This window comes from Pristiophorus japonicus, chromosome 12 (genome assembly GCF_044704955.1).
Source record: "Pristiophorus japonicus isolate sPriJap1 chromosome 12, sPriJap1.hap1, whole genome shotgun sequence".
Classification (NCBI taxonomy): Eukaryota; Metazoa; Chordata; class Chondrichthyes; family Pristiophoridae; genus Pristiophorus; species Pristiophorus japonicus.
In genome coordinates, this window is record NC_091988.1 from 205966861 (window position 1) to 205990307 (window position 23447).

Here is a 23447-nt window from a genome sequence, read left to right on the forward strand (position 1 = left end):
GAAATGTAGTCACTGTTACAATGTAAGAAACATGGCAGTGAATTTGTGCACAGCAAGCTCCCACAAACAACAATGTGATAAATGATCAGATCACCTGCATTGCTGCTGTTAGCTGAGGGATAAGTATTGGCCAAGGGATAACTTCCCTGCTCTTCGAAATAGTGCCATGGGATCTTTTACTTCCACCTGCGAGGGCAGACGGGGCCTTGGTTTAACATCTCATCTGAAAGATGGCAACTCCGACAGTGCAGCTCTCCCTCAGTACTGCACTGGAGTGTCAGCCTGGATTTCGTGCTCAAGTCTCTGGACTGGGGCTTGAACCCTCAAGCTTGTGACTCTGAGGCGGGAGAGGGACAGCTGACATTGGGGTGTTAATGCGAGGAGCCTGTATCGCAGTCTGTAACTGTGTTTCTCTTTCCTCCCCAGTCACAGTGGTCAGCAGTCTGATTATGCTGCTGCTCTTTTTCTCGGAACTCCAGTACTATCTCACGAAGGAGGTGAGTGTTGCCCAATGTACTGACCCTGGCTCCTCCTGTGTCTGATCTCACCACATGCTTCACTTGTTCCTTTAATGTTATTTCAATATTTATTATCCGTTATTTACAGTAAGCTGAGGGGTTGATTATTCCTGGTGATTTGAGGTGGTGGAGAGCCGTTATGCTCAGTGAGAGCGAGAGCTTACCCCCAGTCCCTGGTGTGTCTGCCCACAGGAGTGGGAGATGCTGAGTTACTGCTACCTCTGGCACCGTGCCGGACAGTTGCATAAACATTTGGTTTGAATGCTGCTTGTTTGCCACACTGAAGTGGACCCGTGAGATCAGTTCCAGCTCCATGGAGTGTTGAGTCTGATTACAGTGGCGGTTTTCAGAGCAGATGGCAGGGAGCTGCCTGTCCCCACACCAGGACTGCAAGCTTTGCTTTTACCCCTAAAGTACAAAGAAAATGCGAATGGGAATTCCTGATAAATACCTGCGATTCCTGTCGAAATAAACTTTCTACTGGACCAATGGATAGTCCAGGGTGAATATCTGTTCACAGTATAAGGTTCAATGTGACCCCCTGGTCTCCCATGCAGAGAGGAGCTGCCCAGTCCCAGAGCCAGTTTGCTTGTTTTAAGGGAAGGGCTTTGCGGCAGGGTAATTGCACAGTCTAACGCACCCGCCATGACAGTCAGCCTGTTACCTGCCGTTTCCTACAATCATAGAATCATAGAAATTTACAGCACAGAAGGAGGCCATTTCGGCCCATCTGGTCTGTGCCGGCCGACAAAGAGCTATCCAGCCTAATTCCAGTTTCCAGCTCTCGGTCCGTAACCCTGCAGGTTACAGCACTTCAGGTGCACATCCAAGTACTTTTTAAATGTGAGGGTTTCTACCTCTACCACCCTTTCAGGCAGTGAGTTCCAGACCCCCACCACCCTCTGGGTGAAGACATTTCCTCAAATCCCCTTGAAACCTCCCTCCAATTACTTTAAATTTATGCCCCTTGTTATTGACCCCTCTGCTAAGGGAAATAGGCCCTTTCTATCTAGGCCCCTCATAATTTTATACACCTCAATAAGGTCTCCCCTCAGCCTCTTTTGTTCTAAAGAAAACAAACCCAGCCTGTTCAATCTTTCCTCATAGCTAAAATTCTCCAGTCCCGGCAACATACTCGTAAATCTCCTCTGTATCCTCTCTAGTGCAATCACATCTTTCCTGTAATGTGGTGATCAGAACTGCACGCAGTACTCCAGCTGTGGCCTAACTAGTGTTTTATACCATTTATTGTGTATTCCCTTGCCTTGTTAGCCCTCCCCAAATGCATTACCTCACACTTGATTGAATTTCATTTGCCACAGTTCTGCCCACCTGACCAGTTCATTGATATCTTCCTGCAGTCTACAGCTTTCTTCTTCATTATCAACCACATGGTCAATTTTTGTATCATCTGCAAACTTCTTAATCATACCCCCCTACATTTAATTATAAATCATTGATATATACCTGAAAAAGCAAGGGACCCCACTGGAAACATCCTTCCTGTCACAAAAACATCCATCAACCATTACCCTTTGCTTCCTGTCACTGAGACAATTTTGGATCCAACTTGCCACTTTGCCCTTGATCCCATGGGCTTTTACTTTTGTGACCAATCTGCCATGTGGAACCTTATCAAAAGCCTTGCTAAAATCCATATACACAACATCAAATGCAAATACCCTTATCGACCCTCGTTACCTCCTTAAAAAATTAAATCAAGTTAGTCAGACTTGACCTTCCCTTAACAAATCCATGCTGACTGTCCTTGATTAATCCGTGTCTTTCTAAATGAAGATTTATCCACTTTCAAAGATGCTAAACCCCTTAGTACCTCCTCTCTCTCTCTGTTTAATTTATCTAATATTTCACACTCCTCTCCGATTGCAATGTTGTGAAAACAGTCGCAAAGTATTCATTAAGAACCATACCCACATGTTGAACGCAAGCACCAGCTTAAACTGTACTGGAGCCGATTGTAGGTAATGTGGTTAAAGGGCGATGCATTGTTTCTAGTCACTAATTGTACCCTGGTGGAGATGTTGCTAATGATGATCTCTCCTCCAGGTGCACCCTGAGCTCTATGTGGATACGTCACGTGGCGAAAAGCTGAAGATCAATATTGATACCGTTTTCCCACACATGCCCTGTGCCTGTGAGTACCTGTAAATATATCCTCCACTCGTTTGGTGATTCCACTCCATCCATTCCCCCCCCCCCCCCCCCCGGGTCGCCCCCCCCTCCTCCCTCCTCGCCCCCCCCCCCCCCTCTCCCGGCTTACCCCATTCCCCCCCGGGTCACCCCTCCCTCCTCCCTCCTCGCCCCCCCCCCCCTCTCCCGGCTTACCCCATTCCCCCCCGGGTCGCCCGTCCCTCCTCCCTCCTCGCTCTCCCGGCTTACCCCATTCCCCCCCCCCCCCACCCCCCCGGGTCGCCCGTCCCTCCTCCCTCCTCGTGCCCCCCCTCCCCCGGCTTACCCCATTCCCCCCACCCCCCCTCCCGCACCACCCCTCGCACTCCCCCCTCCCCTCGCACTCTTCTCCCCGCCACCCCAGCCTCACTCCCCCATCCCCTGCTTTGCCGTTCTATTTGACCCCGAGATGAACTTCCGGCCCATATCCGCTCCATCACTAAGACCGCCTACTTCCGCATCTGTAACATCGATCGTCTCCATCCATGCTTTGTAACCTCCGAACTCGACTATTCCTCTGCTCACCTGGCCGTCCTCCCAAACCTCTGCTGCCTGTGTCCTAACTCTCAAGTCCCGTTCACCCATCACCCCCTGTGCTCACTGACCTATATTGGCTCCCTCTCCAGCAACACATTAAATTTAAATTTCTCATTCTTGTTTTCAAATCCCCCCATGGCTGTCGCCCCTCCCTATCTCTGTAACCTTCAGGCCCACAACGATCTCTGCGCTCCTCCAATTCCGGCCTCTTGCACATCCCTGATTATAATCACTCCACCATTGGCGGCCGTGCCTTCAGCTGCCTGGGCCCCAAACTCTGGAATTCCCTCCCTAAACCTCTCTACATCTCCAAGGTTTTGTCGCCCTTTCCCCCCATCTAACCCCCCCCCCCCCCCACAACTATCTCATTCACTGGCTTGCTGTACAGACTTATTCTCCTACCTTTGTAAAGTACCGGGGGACCTTTTTCCAAAGGCACGGTGTTAATACAAATTGTTGTTGCATAGGACACCTCCAGCAGGAAGTGCGTGAGTGTTTGCTGGCTGCGGTGAGGCGAGAGGGGCAGGACAACACTGGAGGAGCCTTGGGGACAGGGCGATTCCCTCCCAGCCTCTCTCGGCTAAGTATGGAGAGGACCATACAAGACCAAAAGGTCAAAAAGGAAGTTGCTAAAACCCTTCGAGGACAACAGTGCCCGAGTGTAATCACCAAACGACTGCAGCATGTTTTCCCTGTGTGGGATATCGCAGTGGCGGAGGCAGTGTTAATGGGGGTTCTCCATGTCCGCCAACAGATCTCAGTATCGATGCAATGGACGTGGCTGGGGAACAGCAGCTCGATGTGGAACACAACCTCTTCAAAAAGAGACTGGACCTGGTGGGCAATATCGTCAGTCCGGAGGTGGAAAAACATGGTGAGAACAGACGGGGGAAGGCAGTGACCATCTCTGTACCCCCACACACACCTTTCAAATACAGTTCAAGTGGACGAATGGATAGAGCAGGGCAAGCAACTGGAAGACTTTTCTACATTAAAAGTGCAATGTAAATGCACAGCATTGTTGACGTGTCTGGGAGGGGCTTACGATGATCCAGACCATCGGAGCAAAACTCCAGCTGTTTCTCTGCAATGCCCGAGTCCCAGGATAAGTGCGCCCATTGTGTTTATACTGATGGTCCGTCACTTGGGCCAGTGCCCCTGGTACCTTCCCCAATGATCAGCTGCATTATAAGCCCGGCATTTAATGGTTGTGGCTATTCAGAGTGTTGGGTGTCACATTCATCCCTCGCTCAATCCCCCGGGTCGGGGCCCGCTCAACATTTGCTAATGCAGTTCGGGAGTGTTTAAACTAATATGGCAGGGGGATGGGAACCTATGCAGCGAGATAGGGCGAAGTAATATGGAGTCAGAAACAGATGGTAGAAAGGTAAAAAGCAATAGTGGAAGGCCGAGTAAACAAAGGCAAGAAACAAAAAGGGCCACACTACATCATAATTCTAAAAGGACAAAGGGTGTTAAAAAAAACAAGCCTGAAGGCTTTGTGTCTTAATGCAAGGAGTATCCGTAATAAGGTGGATGAATTAACTGTGCAAATAGATGCTAACAGATATGATGTGATTGGGATTACAGAGACGTGGCTCCAGGATGATCAGGGCTGGGAACTCAACATCCATGGGTATTCAACATTCAGGAAGGATAGAATAAAAGGAAAAGGAGGTGGGATAGCATTGCTGGTTAAAGAGGAGATTAATGCAATAGTTAGGAAGGACATTAGCTTGGATGATGTGGAATCTATATGGGTAGAGCTGCAGAACACCAAAGGGCAAAAACGTTAGTGGGAGTTGTGTACAGACCTTCAAACAATAGTAGTGATGTTGGGGAGGGCATCAAACAGGAAATTAGGGATGCATGCAATAAAGGTGCAGCAGTTATCATGGGTGACTTTAATATGCCTTTAGATTGGGCTAACCAAACTGGAAGCAATATGGTGGAGGAGGATTTCCTGGAGTGCATAAGGGATGGTTTTCTAGACCAATATGTCGAGGAACCAACTAAGGGGGAGGCTATCTTAGACTGGGTGTTGTGTAATGAGAGAGGATTAATTAGCAATCTCGTTATACGAGGCCCCTTGGGGAAGAGTGACCATAATATGGTGGAATTCTACATTAGGATGGAGAATGAAACAGTTAATTCAGAGACCATGGTTCAGAACTTAAAGAAGGGTAACTTTGAAGGTATGAGGCGTGAATTGGCTAGGATAGATTGGCGAATGATACTTAAGGGGTTGACTGTGGATGGGCAATGGCAGACATTTAGAGACCGCATGGATGGACTACAACAATTGTACATCCCTGTCTGGCGTAAAAATAAAAAAGGGAAGGTGGCTCAACCGTGGCTATCAAGGGAAATCAGGAATAGTATTAAAGCCAAGGAAGTGGCATACAAATTGGCCAGAAATAGCAGTGAACCCGGGGACTGGGAGAAATTTAGAACTCAGCAGAGGAGGACAAAGGGTTTGATTAGGGCAGGGAAAATAGAGTACGAGAGGAAGCTTGCAGGGAACATTAAGACGGACTGCAAAAGCTTCTATAGATATGTAAAGAGAAAAAGGTTAGTAAAGACAAATGTAGGTCCCCTGCAGTCAGAATCAGGGGAAGTCATAACGGGGAACAAAGAAATGGCAGATCAATTGAACAAGTACTTTGGTTCGGTATTCACTAAGGAGGACACAAACAACCTTCCGGATATAAAAGGGGTCAGAGGGTCTAGTAAGAAGGAGGAACTGAGGGAAATCCTTATTAGTCGGGAAATTGATGGGATTGAAGGCCGATAAATCCCCAGATCCTGATGGACTGCATCCCAGAGTACTTAAGGAGGTGGCCTTGGAAATAGCGAATGCATTGACAGTCATTTTCCAACATTCCATAGACTCTGGATCAGTTCCTATGGAGTGGCGGGTAGCCAATGTAACCCCACTTTTTAAAAAAGGAGGGAGAGAAAACGGAATTATAGACCGGGCAGCCTGACATTGGTAGTGGGTAAAATGATGGAATTAATTATTAAGGATGTCATAGCAGCGCATTTGGAAAGAGGTGACATGATAGGTCCAAGTCAGCATGGATTTGTGAAAGGGAAATCATGCTTGACAAATCTGGAATTTTTTGAGGATGTTTCCAGTAGAGTGGACAAGGGAGAACCAGTTGATGTGGTGTATTTGGACTTTCAGAAGGCTTTCGACAAGGTCGCACACAAGAGATTAATGTGCAAAGTTAAAGCACATGGGATTGGGGGTAGTGTGCTGACGTGGATTGAGAACTGGTTGTCAGACAGGAAGCAAAGAGTAGGAGTAAATGGGTACTTTTCAGAATGGCAGGCAGTGACTAGTGGGTACCGCAAGGTTCTGTGCTGGGGCCCCAGCTGTTTACACTGTACATTAATGATTTAGACGAGGGGATTAAATGTAGTATCTCCAAATTTGCGGATGACACTAAGTTGGGTGGCAGTGTGAGCTGCGAGGAGGATGCTATGAGACTGCAGAGTGACTTGGATAGGTTAGGTGAGTGGGCAAATGAATGGCAGATGAAGTATAATGTGGATAAATGTGAGGTTATCCACTTTGGTGGTAAAAACAGAGAGACAGACTATTATCTGAATGGTGACAGATTAGGAAAAGGGGAGGTGCAATGAGACCTGGGTGTCATGGTACATCAGTCATTGAAGGTTGGCATGCAGGTACAGCAGGCGGTTAAGAAAGCAAATGGCATGTTGGCCTTCATAGCGAGGGGATTTGAGTACAGGGGCAGGGAGGTGTTGCTACAGTTGTACAGGGCCTTGGTGAGGCCACACCTGGAGTATTGTGTACAGTTTTGGTCTCCTAACTTGGGAAGGGCATTCTTGCTATTGAGGGAGTGCAACGAAGGTTCATCAGACTGATTCCCGGGATGGCGGGATTGACATATCAAGAAAGACTGGATCAACTGGGCTTGTATTCACTGGAGTTCAGAAGAATGAGAGGGGACCTCATAGAAACATTTAAAATTCTGATGGGTTTAGACAGGTTAGATGCAGGAAGAATGTTCCCAATGTTGGGGAAGTCCAGAACCAGGGGTCACAGTCTAAGGATAAGGGGTAAGCCATTTAGGACCGAGATGAGGAGAAACTTCTTCACCCAGAGAGTGGTGAACCTGTGGAATTCTGTACCACAGGAAGTTGTTGATGCCAATTCACTAAATACATTCAAAAAGGAGTTAGATGTAGTCCTTACTACTAGGGGGATCAAGGGGTATGGCGAGAAAGCAGGAATGGGGTACTGAAGTTGCATGTTCAGCCATGAACTCATTGAATGGTGGTGCAGGCTAGAAGGGCCGAATGGCCGACTCCTGCACCTATTTTCTATGTTTCTAATCCCCCGGGTCAGAGCCCGCTCCGGCTCCCCTGGGTCGGGCCCCCGGGGTCATGCACACTTCCCGCGCCCCCCCACCCCCCCCCCCCCCGTGCTCGCTTACCTACACTGGCAACACCTCAATTTCAAAATTTTCATCCTTGTTTTCAAATCTCTCCATGGCCTCGCCCCTCTCTATCTCTGCAATCTCCTCCAGCCCCTCAATCCCCCGCGAAGATGTGTGCACTCCTCTAACTCTGCCCTCTTGAGCATCCCTGACTGTAATCGCTCAACCATTGGTTCCTTCTGTTGCTGAGACCCTCAGCTTTGGAATTCCCTCTCTAAACCTCTCCGCCTCTCTTTCCTTCTTTAAGACACTCCTTAAAACCTATCCCTTTCCGAATATCTCCTTCATGTAGCTTGGTGTCAAATTTTATTTGATAACCCTCCTGGGAAGTACCTTGGGATGTTTTACTACATTAAAGGTGCTATATAAATACACGTTAACCTGTGTGTCAGTTATAAACATAAAAGTGGGTCCGTGTTCCATACAACGGTTCCCCCTAATTAAAAAATTTGTATGTGGGATCCCTCTCACTGGCTGCGGGGCCCATTCAACGTTTCGTACAGGGGGAAAACTTTACCTTGTCGAAGCCAGTCCCAGGCTGCGTGTCAGACACAGCTGTACAACTGCGGCTTGGAGGAAACGTTGGTTCCACATTTTGTTGCTCTCTGGCTCCGTGTTCCACGTCTTGTTTCTCACTGGTTCCGTGTTTTACTTGTCTCTCTATTACCAGAGTTGGGGAAGCAGGAGGAGGTGATGAATTCCACGAAGCTGGACCCAGACCGATGTGAGAGCTGTTATGGGGCAGAGTCCGAGGACATGAAGTGAGTGATCTTCGGACTACAGGGATAGTGCAGGAGGAAGCCTCTCGAGCTGGAGTCCAGGAGGATCCCGGATCCAGTCCCCAGAGAGCTACAGTGCACCCCAGACTGGGAGAGAGGAAAACTGACCAACTGTCCCATTCCTGATTACAACCCCTGATGTCGGACAAGGGCAGTACAGGGCTAGGCTGTGATGCTTTCTACAGTCAAATATCTTATGGACTTTGCCTGTCAAGTTAGGATCTTAACGGCACAGAAAGAGGTCATTCCGCCCATCGTGGCCTGTGCCAGCTCTTTGAAAGAGCTATCCAATTAGTCCCACTCCCTGGTCTTTGTCCATACCCCTGTAAATGTCCCGTTTCCAACTATTTATTTAATTCCCTGTTTAAAAGCTATTATTGAATCTCCTCCCACTGCCCTTGCAGGCAGCGCGTTCCCGATCATCACACCTTGCTGTGTAAAAAAACATTCTCATTTCCCTCCCCAAACTTTTTGTCAATTATCTTATTTCTGTGCCCTCTGGTTACCGACCCTCCTGCCACGGGAAACAGTCTCTCCTCATTCACTATCAAAACCCTCAATTTTCAACATCGCTATTAAATCTCCATTGATCTTCTCTGCTCTAAGGAGAACAGCCCCAGCTTCTCCAGTCTCTCCCCGTAACTGAAGTCCCTCATCCCTGGGACCATTCTGGTCAATCTCCCCTGCACCCTCTCCCAGGCCCCAACATCCCACCTAAAGTGTGGGGCCCAGAATTGGCCACAGTCCTCCAGCTGGGGCCTAACCCGTGATGTATAAAGGTTTAGTGTAACCTCCTGGCTTTTGTGCTGTATTCCTCTGTTTATAAAGCCCAGGATCCCAGATGCTTTTTAACAGCCTTCTCACCTTGTCCTGCCAGCTTCAGTGATATGTGTACAGACACCCCCAGGTCTCCCTGTTCCTGCACCCCCTTTACAATCGTACCCTTTCGTTTATATTGCCTCTCCTCATTCTTCCTACCAAAATGAATCACCTCACACTTCTCTGCGTTAAATTGCATCTGCCATGTGCCTGCCCATTTCACCGTCTGTCTGTGTCCTCCTGAAGTCTGCTATTGTCATGCTCGCTATTTACTACCTACCAAGTTTTGTATCATCCGCAAAATTTAAAATTGTACTCCCTGTACCCAAGTCCTGGGGCCCACTGCATCCAGTCAGAAACACATCCATTAACCACTGCCCTCTGGCTCCTATCCCTTCGCCAATTTCCTAACCAATTCACCACCGTCCCTTTAATCCCTTTGTTTTCCAAATAAGTCTGTTATATGGTACTTCATGTTTTGAAAGTCCATATATACAACATCTATTGCACTACCCTTATCAGCACTCTCTGTTACTTCTTTAGTGAAGACAGATGCAAAGTGACCTTTGGGATGATGTTCCGGAGTGAGCTCGCAGGGCGGGTAATCGGCCCTTTTCAGCTGACAACTATTGATCTACCGACACCACCCCGTGCGCCCCAGACGCTGTTACTTTCCTGCGCATGCTTATACTTTCCTGATTGGTCTGTGCAAATGCTGTAACACGTGCTGATTGGTCCGTGCAGGTGCTGTAACACGTGCGCAGATGTACGTGAAGCCTACAGGCGGAAAGGCTGGGCGTTCAAGAACGCAGACACCATTGAGCAGTGCATGAGGGAAGGATTCACCCAGAAACTGCAGGAGCAGAAGAACGAGGGCTGCCAGGTCTACGGATTCCTGGAGGTCAACAAGGTGTGTCTGTAGTTTGAAGTCGGTTACTAGGGATGGTGTTTGCGGTGAGTGTCTGTGGTTCAGTGTCGGTTACCGGGGATGGTGATTGCGGTGAGTGTCTGTGGTTCAGTGTCGGTTACCGGGGATGGTGATTGCGGTGAGTGTCTGTGGTTCAGTGTCGGTTTGCGGCGAGTGTCTGTGGTTCAATGTCGGTTACTAGGGATGGTGTTTGCGGTGAGTGTCTGTGGTTCAGTGTCGGTTACTAGGGATGGTGATTGCGGTGAGTGTCTGTGGTTCAGTGTCGGTTTGCGGTGAGTGTCTGTGGTTCAGTGTCGGTTACCGGGGATGATGATTGCGGTGAGTGTCTGTGGTTCAGTGTCGGTTACCGGGGATGGTGATTGCGGTGAGTGTCTGTGGTTCAGTGTCGGTTACTTTTTTTTTTTACTGACTCCTATCTTTTCACTTCTTGTTAATCAGGTGGCTGGGAATTTCCATTTTGCTCCTGGGAAAAGTTTTCAGCAGTCGCATGTCCATGGTAAGAGGAAGCCCCACATTCTCCCAGAGTTTGTTTAGGTTGGGTGGGTGAATGTGCCTGTCACAGTGGATTTTGGGCCAATTGTTCAAGGAAGGTACAACAGTTTGCAATTATATCGCAGCTTTAGCGTAGGAAATGTCACCAGGCCCTTCACAACATGTAATGGATGGAAATTGACACTGGGCCCAAGAAGCAGATACTAGGTCAGGGCTAAAAGCTTGGTCAAAAAGGTAGGTTTTATGGAGGGTCTTGAAAGAGGGGAGGCAGAGAGGTTTAGGGAGGGAGTTCCAGATCTTGGGGTCCAGGCAGCTGATAGCATGGCCGCCAATGGTGGAGCAATTATAATCGGGTGATGCCCAAGAGGCCAGATTTGGAGGAAAGCAGAGATCTCAGAGGGTTGCAGGGCTGGAGGAAGTTACAGAGATAGGGAGGAGTGGGACCATGGAGGGATTTGAACACAAGGAAGAGAATTTTAGAAGGGGTGATGGGTGAATGGGACATGGTGCAAGTTAGAATAAGGAGCACAGAGATTGGGTGAGCTCAGCAGCAAATGAGCAGAGGTAGGGGCGAAGACGTGCGATGGAGAGGATATGGGTGGGAAGCTCAGCACAGGATCTGATTGGACACTGAGGATGTGAACAATCTGAGACAGTGGCCAGGGTGGGGGATGGAGTCGGTGGCTTGGGAACAGAGATTTGTGGCGGGAACTGAAGACCATGGCTTTGGTCTTCCCAATATTTAATTAGGAAATTTCTGCTCATCCAGCACTGGATGTCGAACAAGCAGTGTGACAAATCTAAGACAGTGAAGAGGTTGAGAGAAGTGGTGGTGAGATAGAGCTGGGTGTCTCAGCGTACATGTGGAAACTGACGCTGTGTTTCCGGATGATGTCACCAAGGGGCAACATGTAGATGAGAAATAGGAGGGGGCCAAGGATAGATCCTTGGGGGACACCAGAGGTAGCGATGTGGGGGCGGGAAGAGAAGCCGTTGCAGGAGATTCTCTGGCTACGATGAGAGGGATAAGAATGGAACCAGGCGAGTGCAGTCCCACCCAGCTGGACCATGGTGGAGAGACGTTGGAGGAGGATAGAGAGGTCAAACGTGTCAGAGACTGCAGACAGGTCGAGGAGGACGGATAGTTTACCCCGGTCAGTTACAAAGGATGCCATTTGTGACTTTGATGAGAGACATTTCAGGACGGTAGCAGGCACGGAAACCTGAGTGGAAGGATTCAAACATGGAGTTCCAGGAAAGATGGCCACTGATTTGGGAGGCAACATGTTCATGGACTTTGGAGAGGAAAGGGAGGTTTGGGATGAGGTGGTATTTTGCAAGGACGGAGGGGTCAAGGAAAGAGGTGATGACGGCAGATTTGAGGGAGAGGGAACCGTTAACAATGTCGGCTAACATGGGCCATGAAGGGAAGTTAGGTGGTCAGCAGTTTGGTGGAAATAGGTCGAGGGAGCAGAAGTGGGTCTCGTGGACAGGATGAGCTCGGAGGGCATGAGGGGAGATAGGAAACCAGGGAAAGGTGCGAGTTCAAGGCGAGGACAGAGGGGAAGTTTGGCCCGGTGGGGTAGTGGAAGGGAAGGCAGAGGCAGCTGAATGGATGGTCTAATCTCAGTGACAAAGACGTTCATGATCTCCTCACACTTGTTGGAAGTGAGGATGGAGGAGAGAGGAGAGCGAGAGGTTTAAGATGATGGTTTGTAGTGAAGAGAATCCGGGAGTTATCTTTGCATTCCAGGATGATCCTGGAATAGCGAGCAGTTTTGGCAGAGGAGAGCGGGACCCGATAATGCTTTATGTGGTTCAGCTAGATCAGGTGATGAATGGGTGGACCAGTTGTCCGCCATAAACATTCAAATCTGCATCCCTTGGGCTTAAGGGACTGGAGATGGGTGCCGTACCAGGGAGGAACAACCAGGCTTGGAAAGAGAAGTGGTTTTACTGGGGACACGGACATCAGTGGTGGAGGTGGGAGTGTGCCTGAGCAGATCGGCAGCTGCACAAGTATCGTGTCAAATGGAGAGCCAAAGACTGGGCAGTTGGGAGTTTGAAAGTGACTTGGGAGAAGAGGTTTTTCCAGGAGCGGATGTGGCTGGAGAGTGATACAAGGAAGTGATCAGAGATGGCCTTATCTGTGATGCATATTAAATGTGAGTTTAGCAAAAAGCTCCAAGCTCTGTTTCCCAATATTCTTATACTGTACCTGTGTGACTCCGTCTTCATTCTCCAAGATTTAGTTGGGGTTTTCTGTGTGTTTGCCCTATGATGCTTCTCTACTTTTAAAAATTGTTTCTTTTCTTCCTTGCAGTACATGCTGTTGAGAGTAAGTGACTAATTCCTGATTCTCTGCACTTCACATGCCTTTAATAGTTCTCTAATCTAGTAAAACTCACTTGCTGGAATGCCTGTGAAACTCTTTCCCTAAAAGCCCCTTTGCTCTGTCTAGTTCCAGCACGTACTTTGTGTAATCGGGGTGATGTTGCATGGATATGTGGAGTGTGATGGGAACTCAGTAAACACAAGGTGACTGGCCGAATTTTCATCCAATGCCACTAATTGACAAGCAGTTTCATTCGAGATTCTGCCCTGAGAGAGATTAATTGTCTAACACTGGGGTATAGATCTGTCACTGTATAACACTGGGGTACAGTACTGGTGGGTACAGGTCTGTCACTGTATAACTCTGGGGTACAGTACTGGTGGGTACAGGTCTGTCACTGTATAACACTGGGGTACAGTACTGGTGGGTACAGGTCTGTCACTGTATAACACGGGGGTACAGTACTGGTGGGTACAGATCTGTCACTGTATAACACGGGGGTACAGTACTGGTGGGTACAGGTCTGTCACTGTATAACACTGGGGTACAGTACTGATGGGTACAGGTCTGTCACTGTATAACTCTGGGGTACAGTACTGGTGGGTACAGGTCTGTCACTGTATAACACGGGGGTACAGTACTGGTGGGTACAGGTCTGTCACTGTATAACACTGGGGTACAGTACTGGTGGGTACAGGTCTGTCACTGTATAACACTGGGGTACAGATCTGGTGGGTACAGGTCTGTCACTGTATAACACTGGGGTACAGTACTGGTGGGTACAGATCTGTCACTGTATAACACTGGGGTACAGTACTGGTGGGTACAGGTCTGACACTGGGGTATAACACTGGGGTACAGTACTGGTGGGTACAGGTCTGTCACTGGGTACAGTACTGGTGGGTACAGGTCTGTCACTGGGGTATAAAGCTGGGGTACAGTACTGGTGGGTACAGGTCTGTCACTGTATAACACTGGGGTACAGTACTGGTGGGTACAGGTCTGTCACTGTATAACACTGGGGTACAGTACTGGTGGGTACAGGTCTGTCACTGTATAACACGGGGGTACAGTACTGGTGGGTACAGATCTGTCACTGTATAACACGGGGGTACAGTACTGGTGGGTACAGGTCTGTCACTGTATAACACTGGGGTACAGTACTGATGGGTACAGGTCTGTCACTGTATAACTCTGGGGTACAGTACTGGTGGGTACAGGTCTGTCACTGTATAACACGGGGGTACAGTACTGGTGGGTACAGGTCTGTCACTGTATAACACTGGGGTACAGTACTGGTGGGTACAGGTCTGTCACTGTATAACACTGGGGTACAGATCTGGTGGGTACAGGTCTGTCACTGTATAACACTGGGGTACAGTACTGGTGGGTACAGATCTGTCACTGTATAACACTGGGGTACAGTACTGGTGGGTACAGGTCTGACACTGGGGTATAACACTGGGGTACAGTACTGGTGGGTACAGGTCTGTCACTGGGTACAGTACTGGTGGGTACAGGTCTGTCACGGGTATAAAGCTGGGGTACAGTACTGGTGGGTACAGGTCTGTCACTGTATAACACTGGGGTACAGTACTGGTGGGTACAGGTCTGTCACTGTATAACACTGGGGTACAGTACTGGTGGGTACAGGTCTGTCATTGTATAACACTGGGGTACAGTACTGGTGGGTACAGGTCTGTCACTGTATAACACTGGGGTACAGTACTGGTGGGTACAGGTCTGTCACTAACACTGGGGTACAGTACTGGTGGGTACAGGTCTGTCACTGTATAACACTAGGGTACAGTACTGGGGGTATAGGTCTGTCACTGTATAACACTGGGGTACAGTACTGGTGGGTACAGGTCTGTCACTATAACACTGGGGTACAGTACTGGTGGGTACAGGTCTGTCACTGTATAACACTGGGGTACAGTACTGGTGGGTACAGGTATGTCACTGTAAATCACTGGGATACAGTACTGGTGGGTACAGGTCTGTCACTGTATAACACTGGGGTACAGTACTGGTGGGTACTGGGGTATAACTGGGTACAGCTCTGTCACCAACACTGGGGTACAGTACTGGTGGGTACAGGTCTCGCTGGGGGTGGCACTACAAGATGAAGGGCAGTTTTCCCTTATTCTGTTGGTACTGCCAGTTTACTGTTGGCTGTGTCCCCTCGCACCTATTCTGTAAATTCCGTGCATGTCCCACTCCCTCGAGTTTGCTTTGACCAATTAACATTGTTTGTGATGTGTTACAGCAAGTGGAGGAGATTGTGAGTAGCAGTTGGTGTGTCACTGTACCCGGGATGTGCAAGCCATTTTCCCTTCAGGGCCATGGGCAATTGATTCTGATCTCCAATTTTCTTTCTCAGTTCCACTGGCACACGGCCGTGTGTTTGATACTGAAATCTCAGAATATGGACAGTGCTGCTAACCAGAACTAGCTGCCTGCTGGTGGTGCTGGTACAACTGAGGGCTTGCTGAGGTCCATTGCAGAGAATATCAGGCTGGGTGGGAGTCTCTGGTCTCCGTCCCCGGGGCATTACTGAACCAGTTGGGCTTTCTCCACAATCAGCAGCTTGAAATTATTGTCTGGACTGAGCCCAGTGTTCCGATTATTGAATTCAGTTCCCAACCAACATAATCACTGGTGTGGGGGAGGGGTAAGGAGCTGAAATCAGTCTTTAACTTTTACTTAGTACATCTATTTTGCCAGTGTTGTTACTAATGATTGTGGCTTTCACTGCTGATCCCTGATTTCAGGAATATCCCTGCATGGAATGAGTGTTTTAACCAACAGAGACTAATGGTTATGAAATAACCGGCAGAATGGCTCCAACGTAACCAGCTTGCTAATGTACAATAATTAAACTGCTCCATTTCCAGTTGAACAAAAACGCAGAATGCTTCCCCCTCGGTCATTGGATACCGGTCACCAAGGCCGTTCCCCTCGGTCACCGGTCACCAGGGCCGCTCCCCTCGGTCACCGGTCACCAGGGCCGCTCCCCCTCGGTCACCGGTCACCAGGGCCGTTCCCCTCGGTCACCGGTCACCAGGGCCGCTCCCCCTCGGTCACCGGTCACCAGGGCCGCTCCCCCTCGGTCACCGGTCACCAGGGCTGCTCCCCCTCGGTCACCGGTCACCAGGGCCGCTCCCCCTCGGTCACCGGTCACCAGGGCTGCTCCCCCTCGGTCACCGGTCACCAGGGCCGCTCCCCTCGGTCACCAGGGCCGCTCCCCTCGGTCACCAGGGCCGCTCCCCTCGGTCACCGGTCACCAGGGCCGCTCCCCTCGGTCACCGGTCACCAGGGCCGCTCCCCTCGGTCACCGGTCACCAGGGCCGCTCCCCTCGGTCACCGGTCACCAGGGCCGCTCCCCCTCGGTCACCGGTCACCAGGGCCGCTCCCCTCGGTCACCGGTCACCAGGGCCGCTCCCCTCGGTCACCAGGGCCGCTCCCCTCGGTCACGGGTCACCAGGGCCGCTCCCCTCAGTCACCGGTCACCAGGGCCGCTCCCCTCGGTCACCGGTCACCAGGGCCGCTCCCCTCGGTCACCAGGGCCGCTCCCCTCGGTCACCAGGGCCGCTCCCCTCGGTCACCGGTCACCAGGGCCGCTCCCCTCGGTCACCGGTCACCAGGGCCGCTCCCCCTCGGTCACCGGTCACCAGGGCCGCTCCCCTCGGTCACCGGTCACCAGGGCCGCTCCCCCTCGGTCACCGGTCACCAGGGCCGCTCCCCCTCGGTCACTGGTCACCGGGGCCGCTCCCCTCGGTCACTGGTCACCAGGGCCGCTCCCCTCGGTCACCGGGGCCGCTCCCCTCGGTCACCGGTCACCAGGGCCGCTCCCCTCGGTCACCGGTCACCAGGGCCGCTCCCCTCGGTCACCGGTCACCAGGGCCGCTCCCCTCGGTCACCGGTCACCAGGGCCGCTCCCCCTCGGTCACCAGGGCCGCTCCCCTCGGTCACCGGTCACCAGGGCCGCTCCCCTCGGTCACCGGTCACCAGGGCCGCTCCCCCTCGGTCACCGGTCACCAGGGCCGCTCCCCCTCGGTCACCGGTCACCAGGGCCGCTCCCCCTCGGTCACCGGTCACCAGGGCCGCTCCCCTCGGTCACGGGTCACCAGGGCCGCTCCCCTCGATCACCGGTCACCAGGGCCGCTCCCCTCGGTCACCGGTCACCAGGGCCGCTCCCCTCGGTCACCGGTCACCAGGGCCGCTCCCCTCGGTCACCGGTCACCAGGGCCGCTCCCCTCGGTCACCGGTCACCAGGGCCGCTCCCCTCGGTCACCGGTCACCAGGGCCGCTCCCCTCGGTCACCGGTCACCAGGGCCGCTCCCCTCGGTCACCGGTCACCAGGGCCGCTCCCCTCGGTCACCGGTCACCAGGGCCGCTCCCCTCGGTCACCAGGGCTGCTCCCCTCGGTCACCAGGGCCGCTCCCCTCGGTCACCGGTCACCAGGGCCGCTCCCCTCGGTCACCGGTCACCAGGGCCGCTCCCCCTCGGTCACCGGTCACCAGGGCCGCTCCCCCTCGGTCACCGGTCACCAGGGCCGCTCCCCTCGGTCACCGGTCACCAGGGCCGCTCCCCTCGGTCACCGGTCACCAGGGCCGCTCCCCTCGGTCACCGGTCACCAGGGCCGCTCCCCTCGGTCACCGGTCACCGGGGCCGCTCCCCCTCGGTCACCGGTCACCGGGGCCGCTCCCCTCGGTCACCGGTCACGGGGGCCGCTCCCCCTCGGTCACCGGTCACCGGGGCCGCTCCCCCTCGGTCACCAGGGCCGCTCCCCTCGGTCACCGGTCACCAGGGCCGCTCCCCTCGGTCACCGGTCACCAGGGCCGCTCCCCCTCGGTCACCGGTCACCAGGGCCGCTCCCCTCGGTCACCGGTCACCAGGGCCGCTCCCCCTCGGTCACCGGTCACCAGGGCCGCTCCCCTCGGTCACCGGTCACCAGGGCCGCTCCCCCTCGGTCACCAGGGCTGCTCCCCCTCGGTCACCGGTCACCAGGGCTGGAGCAGCTCTCGCTATGATGGAATGTTGACACGGGGGAATGGAGATGGATAGCTGTGACCTGAAGAACTGAGCAATAGATTTTAATCCTCTATATAATATATATTATGTTATTCGCTGCCGTTTTTAATTAGTTCCTTTTATCTCTCCCCTTTTCTCTTAGTTCATGACCTGCAAACCTTTGGATTGGACAATGTAGGTATAGCGTCAGTCTCGGAGCACTATTGTTATTAACCGACTAAATGCTGATTGTGTGTTGCACCTCGGACAGTTAAATCACACAACTCCCAAAATAGACATCGTCCTTAAAAGTGTTTTGCAATGAAATCGTAAACACATTTATAAATAGATTTACAGTCTCTACAAATAATGAATCTTTCACTGAGAGGAGGGGCAGGTGGGACAGGAAGGTGCAAAGGGACATAGATTAATGGAGTGGACAAAACTGTGGCATATGGAATTCAAGGTGGCCAAGTGTGAAGTCAGATCAGAGTATTTTCTAAATGGTGAGAAGCTGGGGATGATCAAAGAGGTGTAGCATAGACCTCATTACAGCCTTGGTCCAAACATGGATAAAAAAAAGCTGAATCGCAGGGGTGAGGTGAGAGGACTGCCTTGACATCAAGGTAGCATTTGACCATAGTTCCTCAGGGCAGTGTCCTAGTCCCAGCCATCTTCAGCTGCGTCATCAATGACCTTCCCTCGGTCAAAAGTGGGGATGTTCGCCGATGACTGCAGAGAGTTCAGTTCATTCACAACTCCTCAGACAATGAAGCAGTCCGTGCCCACATGCAGCAAGACCTGGACGACATTCAGGCTTGGGCTGATAAGTGGCAAGTAACATTCGTGCCACACAAGTGCCAGGCAATGACTATCTCCAACAAGAGAACGTCTAACCATCTTCCCATGACATTCAACAGCATTACCATCACCTCATGCCATCAACATCCCAGGGATCACCACTGACCAGAAACATAACTGGACCAGCCACATAAATACTGTGGCAACAAGAGTAGGTCAGAGGCTGGGTATTCTGCGGCAAGTGTCTCACCTCCTGACTCCCCAAAGTCTTCCCACCATCTACAAGTCACGAGTGTGGCTGAGTGCAGCTCCAACAACACTCGAAGCTCTACACGATCCAGGTCAAAGCAGCCCATTGATTGGCCCCCCATCCACCACCTTCAAGATGCACTGCAGCAACTCGCCAAGGCTTCTTCGGCAGCACCTCCCAAACCCATGACCTCTACCACCTAGAAGGACCAGGGCAGCAGGTGCATGGGAACACCACCACCTCCACGTTCCCCTCCCAGTCACACACCATCCTGACTGGGAAATATATCGGCCGTTCCTTCATTGTTGCTGGGTCACAATCCTGGAACTCCCTCCCTAACAGCACTGTGGGAGCACCTTCACCACACGGACTGCAGTGGTTCAAAGCGGTGGTGGCCATCTTCTCGAGGGCAATTAGGGATGGGCAATAAATGCCGGCCTTCACCAGAATGATACCGGGGCTAAAAGGGTTAAATTATGAGGGTGGGTTGCATAGACTAAGCTTGTATTTCCTTTTGCGTTTAGAAGATTGAGGGGGTGATCTAATCGAGGTGTTTAAGATGATTAAAGGATTTGATCGGGTCGATCGAGAGAGACTATTCCCTCTGGAGGGGGAGTCCAGAACAAGGGGCAGAACCTTAACATTAGAGCCCGGCCGTTCAGGGTGATGTCAGGAAGCACTTCTTCACACAAAGGGCCGTGGGAATCTGGAACTCTCTCCCGCAAAAGGCTGTGGATGCTGGGGGTCAATGGAAAATTTCAAGACTGAGATCGACATATTTTGGTTGGGTGAAGGGTATTGAGGGATATGGAGCAAAAGGAGGGTAAATGGGGTTGAGGTACAAATCAGCCCTGATCGAATTCAATGGCAGAACAGGCTCAAGGGGCTGAATGGCCTCCTCCTGTTCCTATGTTCTTTCGGGATTGTGATGGGGTTAAATTGAGGAATGGTTAAAGAGAGGCTCTCGTGCACTGACTAAAAATGTTATCCAAAGTCTCTGAGCTTTGTCTCTGAGCATGGCAGTGTATTGTACCCAGAGTCTGATGGCACTATTGGACTGAGACTGTATCTGGAGTTCAGCACTGCCACCTGGGATGTGCTCAGAGCTTAGAGCTTCTCGGCAGCTGAAGGCACGGCCACCAAGGGTGGAACGATTAAGATTGGAGATGCGCATAACATGCCATTCAGTGGGTCTACAGTGCTGTTCACTGGGATGCGTCTGGAAAAGCATCCTGTAGTGGAAATACTTTTGGAGTAATGCAATCTGCTCCTTTCTCCTCCAGATAAACATGACCCACTACATCAAACACCTCTCCTTCGGCAGTGATTATCCAGGAATAGTGAATCCCCTGGATGGAAGCAACATCACAGCACAACAAGGTAACCCAACAGTCCAGAACTGCGTGAGGACAGCGAGCACTGTGTGCAGGTTTGGAGTCCAGGGTCAAGCTACGAAAACCCATGGCACAAAGTGCTTCATCTTCGAGCGTCAGAGACTAAAGCTTAAAGAATACAGCAGGATGTGTCGATGATTTGATTGGGTGCTGTCTCTTCCGTCCCCTCCCCCCACCCTCTCTGACTCCCTCACAAAGGGTCACATGGGTGGGGTATCCTCCGCTGTCTCTCCCAAGCAGCCGTTATTCTTCTAGAGGCTTAATGAGTGTCAGGCAATCCGACTTTGGAGGGCATCACAATTGAGCCAGATCCTATCCTCACTCAGGATCCACCTGTCTTATAATTACAGAGCACAGGAGGCCTTTCAGCCCATCGCCCTGTGCTGGCTCTGTGAAAGAGATATCCAATTAATCCCACTCCCCCCGCAGCCCTGTAAATTCTTCCCCTTCAACTATTTATCTAATTCCCTGTTTGAAAGTAACTATTGAATCTGCTCCCGCAGCGTGTTACAGATCACAACTCGCTGTGTCGAAAAATTCTCATGTTGCCTCTGGTACTTTTGCCAAATACCTTCAATCTGTGCCCTCTGGTTACCAGTACTTCTGTCAATGGAAACCATTTCTCCTTACTTTATCAAAACCCTTCATGACTTTGAACAGCTTTAACCTCTTCTCCAAGCAGAACAAACCCAGTCTCTACAAAACTGAAGTTCCTCATCCCTGGGACCATTCTGGTCAATCTCCCCTACACCCTCTCCAAGGCCCCAACATCCTTCCTAAAGTGTGGGGCCCAGAATTGGCCACAATACTCCAGCTGGGGCCTAACCTGTGTTTTACAAGTCACTTCCTGACCTTTGTGCTCTCTGCCTCTATTTATAAAGCCCAGCATCACACATGCCTTTTTAACAACTTGTCCTGCACCCCCTTTTAAAATTGTACCATTTAATTCATATTGCCTCTCCTCATTCTTGGAATGCATCACTTCACACTTCTATGTTAAATTTTACCTGCCATGTGTCTGCCCCTTTCACCAGTCTGTCTATGTCCTCCTGAAGTAAAAGCTCTCCCCACTAGATCCATTTCACTGCTTGTGTCCCCTCTGACATGCGTCACTCTGTTCTGAGTTATAGACCCTTTAGAAGTTCAGCTACCGCGAGAGAAACACCCCAAAAGATGCGTCCATTTTCAGAACACAATGCAACAGTAAATTATAGACTTTATTCTCCATTATTAATACAGCTTGTAATCTCAAGGGGACAGACAGGTGACATTATCTGCAACACTTCAGAAAGAATTGTTTTGTTAGCATCTGATTCCCATCCCGATCGCCATGAAGGTTCCAAACGTGCCTCCGCTCTGCATCATGGTCTTGCCAACACCACCCAGCAGCTCTCGGCCTCTCAGCCCCAGCCTAGAAACCGAGCAAAAGCAGGGTTACCCCAAGACAAGAACAAGTAATGGAACCCGACACCTGGGTCATGCACTTGACTCCTGACCCCCGCCCGATTCAGTGAGGCTGAGCTGATTTACCAGAGCGAGCTCAATCTCTCAGCCCACTGTGCAGCAGTTAATATGTTGCCAGCGTTTACACCGCACAGAGATGGAGCCAAAATGTGTCAAGTTTGGTATTCGCTGGGAAAGCCCTGCTGGAAAATCTTGGGCTTTCAGCCTGGCTTAGCTGGCAGTATTGTCTGGCCTGTGGCTCAAGCCGCATAGCTGGATACTCCAGTGCCGTGCTGAGGGAGCGCCCTCCTGCTGAGATAGTAAACCAGGGAAGTCGCACTGGAAAGAAGGGATGTCTTCATCGGAACCTCACGGGTAACTGCAGTGGAGTTCCAGCAAAGCTGTGACACTTGCCACCGGTGCAGTCGTTGGCTGCCTCTGCGCAATAATACCGATCATTGGCAACTGATGATTATTGATCTTCCTTCGGGGCCAAGGATTTCATGCAGTGCTGGATTTGTTAGTAGGACATTCATTATAAATATAAATGACCGACCAGACAGCCGGTCATTTTGTAAACTTTACCGCTGCTTTCATATTTCATTCCAACTTTTCTGTCGGCAAACAATCCCGACGGCCCCTTTTGGGTTGTCAAACTCCCATGTCCACCAGGAGTCAGGGATTGCACATCAGCAAATACTGGCAGTCTGTATAGCATGAAAAGTAACACTCCCCCCACTCCGAGATGTGCCACATCCCGAGCTCCATCACTTTGCTCATTTTCCATATCCCAAGTCTGCGGGTGTCAGTAGGAACTTGATGGTGGCCAAACCCATTTCGTGGGGAGCTGGATCAGCTACTGAGCGCTCGAAGTTTGCGGTTGGTCTAGCCTCCGCTCGGCCCAGAATGGCAGCCCATCCAAAAAGAATTGGGCAACGGTGAGCCAAACTTTGGTTTAGAGACGAGCAGGGGGTGGGTTTTTGGGTGGGGTAGTCGGCTTGATTAAGAAACCTCCCAATTGTACTTGCATTGAAAGGAAACAGCAATAGCGGCAATCGTACTGACCTGAGGCACGAGAAGCTGCCGAAAAGTGCTCCTGCTGCCATACCCACTGCACAGCCCATCATGAACCCCATTTTAACCCTGTTGACACAGCTGGGCTGTGACTGCCCGTACGGTCCCACTGTGACTGGCATCTAGAGAGGAGCAGAGTGGTTACAGCACTGTTACTGATAGTTAATCCCAGATCAGTTCTGCCCCTGGTGAAAGCTGTCACTGACAGCAATTCCTGATTCAGGAGTATTGGGGCTGCCCACAATGCTGGCTTCACCCGTGTTTTTGGTTTCACCGTAGAATTGTTTTTTTTAAAAGTGGGTCTTTTAAAAAAAAAACTCACATTGCCCTATCCGGACACCTTCCCCCGACTGAGCTCTCAAATTATGACAGCTATAAACCGCCCCCTCCCTCTCCTTTCCC

General features: G+C 51.1%; 2 protein-coding genes across 2 annotated transcripts in view; one reads left to right on the top strand and one right to left on the bottom strand.

The window, feature by feature from the left end:
* The window catches only part of ergic3 (ERGIC and golgi 3), a 25658-nt gene extending 2877 nt beyond the window's left edge, over nt 1-22781 (top strand). The window contains exons 2-10 of the mRNA XM_070894911.1: nt 427-497; nt 2586-2673; nt 4000-4119; nt 8385-8475; nt 10057-10222; nt 10679-10736; nt 13056-13070; nt 18247-18278; nt 20418-22781. Of these exons, the coding sequence (XP_070751012.1) occupies nt 427-497; nt 2586-2673; nt 4000-4119; nt 8385-8475; nt 10057-10222; nt 10679-10736; nt 13056-13070; nt 18247-18278; nt 20418-20666 (890 nt within the window). The 3' untranslated portion in view covers nt 20667-22781. The remainder of the gene's footprint in view (nt 1-426; nt 498-2585; nt 2674-3999; nt 4120-8384; nt 8476-10056; nt 10223-10678; nt 10737-13055; nt 13071-18246; nt 18279-20417) is intronic.
* On the bottom strand, nt 21728-23195 carry romo1 (reactive oxygen species modulator 1). Its single transcript, XM_070896499.1, has 2 exons — nt 23037-23195; nt 21728-21939 (listed from the first exon to the last, which is right to left on the bottom strand). The coding sequence occupies exons 1-2, from the start codon at nt 23165-23167 to the stop codon at nt 21831-21833; spliced, it is 240 nt and encodes a 79-aa protein (XP_070752600.1). The 5' UTR covers nt 23168-23195; the 3' UTR covers nt 21728-21830.
* Between the last annotated feature and the right edge of the window lie 252 nt (nt 23196-23447).